This window comes from Phyllobates terribilis, unplaced genomic scaffold (assembly GCF_046119375.1).
Source record: "Phyllobates terribilis strain yellow unplaced genomic scaffold, ASM4611937v1 Scaffold_3__8_contigs__length_932513732, whole genome shotgun sequence".
Taxonomy (NCBI): Eukaryota; Metazoa; Chordata; class Amphibia; order Anura; family Dendrobatidae; genus Phyllobates; species Phyllobates terribilis.
The window spans coordinates 551,803,352-551,808,390 of NW_027362763.1; the positions used below are offsets into that span (position 1 = coordinate 551,803,352).

At 47.5% G+C, this 5,039-nt stretch overlaps 1 protein-coding gene across 1 annotated transcript; it reads right to left on the reverse strand.

The window, feature by feature from the left end:
• Nucleotides 1-1,250: 1,250 nt before the first annotated feature.
• SF3B5 (splicing factor 3b subunit 5) lies at nt 1,251-2,066 on the reverse strand. Its single transcript, XM_073673246.1, has one exon. It carries the CDS (start codon nt 1,973-1,975, stop codon nt 1,715-1,717), a length of 261 nt encoding a protein of 86 aa, XP_073529347.1. The 5' UTR covers nt 1,976-2,066; the 3' UTR covers nt 1,251-1,714.
• Between the last annotated feature and the right edge of the window lie 2,973 nt (nt 2,067-5,039).

Below are 5,039 nucleotides of genomic sequence, written 5' to 3' on the forward strand. Positions count from 1 at the left end.
GTTCTTTTACACACCGACGAGACACCGGACGCACCACAGAAAATACCGGGGGCCATCAGAAGGTAAGTAGAATATTTATTTTTTACCATTCTTTTATGGTCACACTATATAAATCCATGCCGGTTGCTGTTTGCATGGATTTATATAGTGTGACCAAGTTGTCAAGCACTTTCCAAGTGATGCTAAAATCGCTTGGAAAACACTTGACAACCCGCATGCGGAAATGCATGTGAAGAACGCTTCACATTCGCATGTCCCTGGCAGGAAAAACGCATGTACAATCCGCATGTACAATCCTCATGTGTTTTTTTCTGCCAGGGAGATGCAGAAACGCTCAGGAAAAATCCGGAGCATTTCTGCATCGTGGGCACATAGCCTTAGTGCTATATGAACAGTGGCCATAAAGTCAAGTGGGCACTTTTGAACCCAGTTCTCAGTATCCATTGGGGAACCAATGAATATGTGATAACTAGTGTTGAGCGAGTATGTTCTGTTAACCCTTTCGGCGAGTATGCTCGGGCCGAGCTCCGAGTAGTTACAGCTGCTCGGTGATATGGTTGACTCGCTTCCGTGTGCATGATTTGCAACTGTTTGACAGCTTTATTACATGTGAGGAATGTGTAAGAAATAGACATTCCTTACATGTATTAAAACTGTCAAACAGTTGCAAATCATGCACACGGGAGCGATTCAAACATATCACCGAGCAGCTATAAATACTCAGAGCTCGGCACGAGCATACTCGGCGAAAGGGTTAACAGAACATACTCGCTCAACACTAGTGATAACTTGCTAGACTGCTACAAACCTTTGAAAAAAAATGATCCAGGCCCCTCTTCCACCTGGTAGCAGTGCCAGTGACACCTACAGAAACCTGCCAACTACTGTTTGCAAGCAGCAGGTATCAATCACCTCTCATCAGCAGGTCAGGTGCACAAAGGTTTCACAAGCCCAGTCTGGCATCCAACAAACAAATATAGTAAACAAAAGCCTACATCCTGGTCCATCATAGGATCAGGGCTACTGCACATGACTATTGTCTCCTCCACATTATGGTCATAAGTCGAGGGCCATAGGCATTGTGACTAGAACAGCTTCTCTTAGCTCAGGTCACGTTTGGTATTGTGGTCGCTATATGGTTGTGAGAATAAGACATTTGGTGTAGGACCAGCTCTACAGGCTCAGAAGAGGGACCCTGAGTGAGGGACCCCAATACCAGCTACTTTTCCCCGATAGTACAAATACATAAGGACAATGAAGAAACATCATTGTTTATTCAGTGGAGACCTCCTGGTCTATAGAGCAGTATTAACTCCCCTCAGAGCACAAATCCATGTCTATCACATTAAAAAACAGAGAAAATCCATGTCCTGAAGATGCAGTCAAAAGTAAAGAGTAACGATGATGTGTATGGCGGAGCTGCGGTCCCTGTACACCAGGAGCATGGACCACAGCCAGTCACCAGAAGATTGACCAGTGGTAGTCACAAGGAGGGTGGATCGGTCACCAGGAGCATGGACCACTGCCGATCACCAGGACTGTGGACCAGTCACCAGGAGCATGGACCACTAGTAGTCACAAAGAGGGTGGATCGGTCACCAGGAGCATGGACCACTGCCGGTCACCAGGACTGTGGACCAGTCACCAGGAGCATAGACCACTAGTAGTCACAGGAGTGGGAGCCCACCAGTCCACAGTCGCCTTCTCCCCAGCACTACGAGTCGTCCGGCTTGTCCACAGGCGGCCCGCACGGCTGCAGCATCTTCTCCATCAGGTTGAATCGCACCCGGGCCTTGCTCTCGTTCTCGGCCACAGCGAAGTAGTTGAGCAGGTCGAAGTGTCCCATGTAGGAGCAGTACGAGTCGCGGTGCTGGTTCACCAGCCACTCCCACTTGGTGGTGTCCGCATGGCCAGTGCCGATGTACTTGGACTGCAGATGCTCTAGCTGACTGTGGATGGTGTACCGGTCCGTCATGGCGCCTCAGAAGCTCCGCGACACGCAGGGATGGCAAGCAGGGCAGAAGTGACGTTTGCCGGAAACTAAAACTCTGCTGGGACTTCGCTGACGTAATGGTCACATGATGCCATTTGTGTTCTGTGCCCTACACGTGAGCCGTCACGTGGTGCAGCTGAGAGCGCGGGAATTCCCGGCTTGACATTCTCGCCGGCCCCGCTGTGCTTAGCTCTCTGAGGTGGGACTGGAGTCAGTGCTGCGGCCATGAGGAGGGTTTCTTCCAGGAGTCGGGATTCCGGCCTGTTCAGCATAAAGCAGTACAGAACGGAGCTGTGAGAAGGAGCTGCTCCTGGTTATGGGTTGATATATTAAATTACAGATATTTTTTAATTAGAGGAAGTGTTCTCTGGGATTATAAGGGCCATTTACACACAGAACATGTCGCTGAAGTGTCAGATTTGTCCAGAATGGCGCAGCAGTGTATGTATCTGGCTGCATTGGAAGGCCTGACATCTCCAATCTGTCCTGTTCAGTGCAGAGCTCGCGTCAATGGAGTGAGAAAACAGGGCCAGTTTATAGGCGGCAAATGTAATGTGTGAGATTCCTAATTAGGGAAATCGTCATGGATTCTTATAAGCATTTGTAATAAAGGGCCTACAAGTTGAAATAGTAGAAGCTTAGAGGTGACCTGTCACAGCGTCTCCTTGCTAGAAGCTTAGAGGTCACCTGTCACAGCGTCTCCTTGCTAGAAGCTTAGAGGTCACCTGTCACAGCGTCTCCTTGCTAGAAGCTTAGAGGTGACCTGTCACAGCGTCTCCTTGCTAGAAGCTTAGAGGTCACCTGTCACAGCGTCTCCTTGCTAGAAGCTTAGAGGTGACCTGTCACAGCGTCTCCTTGCTAGAAGCTTAGAGGTCACCTGTCACAGCGTCTCCTTGCTAGAAGCTTAGAGGTGACCTGTCGCAGCGTCTCCTTGCTAGAAGCCTAGAGGTGACCTGTCGCAGCGTCTCCTTGCTAGAAGCCTAGAGGTGACCTGTCGCAGCGTCTCCTTGCTAGAAGCTTAGAGGTGACCTGTCGCAGCGTCTCCTTGCTAGAAGCCTAGAGGTGACCTGTCACAGCGTCTCCTTGCTAGAAGCTTAGAGGTGACCTGTCACAGCGTCTCCTTGCTAGAAGCTTAGAGGTGACCTGTCGCAGCGTCTCCTTGCTAGAAGCTTAGAGGTGACCTGTCAAAGTGTCTCCTTGCTAGAAGCTTAGAGGTGACCTGTTGGAGCGTCTCCTTGCTAGAAGCTTAGAAGTGACCTGTCGCAGCGTCTCCGTGCTAGAAGCTTAGAGGTGACCTGTCACATCGTCTCCTTGCTAGAAGCTTAGAGGTCACCTGTCGCAGCGTCTCTGTGCTAGAAGCTTAGAGGTCACCTGTCGCAGCGTCTCCTTGCTAGAAGATTAGAGGTCACCTGTCACAGCGTCTCCGTACTAGAAGGTTGGAGGTGACCTGTTTAAGCTTCTAGCAAGGAGACGCTCCAGCAGGTCACCTCCAACCTTCTAGTACGGAGGCGCTGTGACAGGTGACCTCTAAGCTTCTAGCAAGGAGACGCTCCGAGGTCACCTGTCGCAGCGTCTCCTTGCTAGAAGCTTAGAGGTCACCTCTCGTAGTGTCTCCGTGCTAGAAGATTGGAGGTCACCTGTCACAGCGTTTCCTTGCTAGAAGCTTAAAGGTCACCTGTCGCAGCATCTCCTTGCTAGAAGCTTAGAGGTCACCTGTCGCAGCATCTCCGTACTAGAAACTTATAGGTCACCTGTCGCAGCGTCTCCTTGCTAGAAGCCTAGAGGTCACCTGTCGCAGCATCTCCGTACTAGAAACTTATAGGTCACCTGTCGCAGCGTCTCCGTGCTAGAAGCTTAGAGGTCACCTGTCGCAGCATCTCCGTACTAGAAACTTATAGGTCACCTGTCTCAGCATCTCCATGTTAGAAGCTTAGAGGTCACCTGTCGCAGCGTCTCATTACCATATTTTGGCTGCATGTTAGGCGCACAAGGGTGAAGGTGCAGTGTAAATATTTACTGTATGTTCACATTTGTGATTGTCAAGCTTTTATGCTGCAGTTTAACCCCTTTACAACTCAAGGTGGTTTGCACGTTAATGACCATGCCAATTTTTACAATTCTGACCACTGTCACTTTATGAGGTAATTACTCTGGAACGCTTCAACTGATCCCCCTGATTCTGAGAGTGTTTTTTCGTGACATATTGTACTTCATGATTGTGGTAAAATTTCTGCGATATCACTTGCGTTTATTTGTGAAAAAAAACGGAAATTTGGCAAAAAGTTAGAAAATTTTGCAATTTTCAAAATTTTAATTTTTATGCCCTTAAATCAGAGAGATATATTACACTAAACAGTTAATAAATAACATTTCCCACATGTCTACTTTACATCAGCACAATTTTGGAACCAAAATTTTTTTTTATTGGGGAGCTATAAGGGTTAAAAGTTGACCAGCAAATTCTCATTTTTCCAACAAAATTTAGAAAACCATTTTTTTAGGGACCACATCATATTTGAAGTCACTTTGAGGGATCTTTATGACAGAAAATACCCAAAAGTGACACCATTCTAAAAACTGCACCCCTCAAGGTGCTCAAAACCACATTCAAGAACTTTATTAACCCTTCAGGTGCTTCACAGGAATTTTTGGAATGTGGAAGAAAAAAATTAACATTTAACTTTTTTCACAAAAATTTTACTTTAGACCCAATTTTTTTTATTTTCGCAGGGGTAACAGGAAAAAATGGACCCCAAAATTTGTTGTGCAATTTACCCTGGGCACGCAGATACCCCATATGTGGGGAAAAAACACTGATTGGGCGCACGGCAGGGTTCAGAAGGGAAGGAGCGCCATTTGACTTTTTGAATGTAAAATTTGCTTGAATAATTAGCGGATGCCATGTTGCATTTGGGGAGCCCCTGATGTGCCTAAACAGTGGAAACCCCCCACTAGTGACACCATTTTGGAAACTAGACCCCTCAGGCAACTTATCTAGATGTGTGGTGAGCACCTTGAACCCCCAGGTGCTTCACAGAAGTTTATA

Bases quoted from the DNA above. Each gene is read 5' to 3' on its own strand.
- SF3B5 (XM_073673246.1), bottom strand. From the start codon at position 1,975: ATGACGGACCGGTACACCATCCACAGTCAGCTAGAGCATCTGCAGTCC.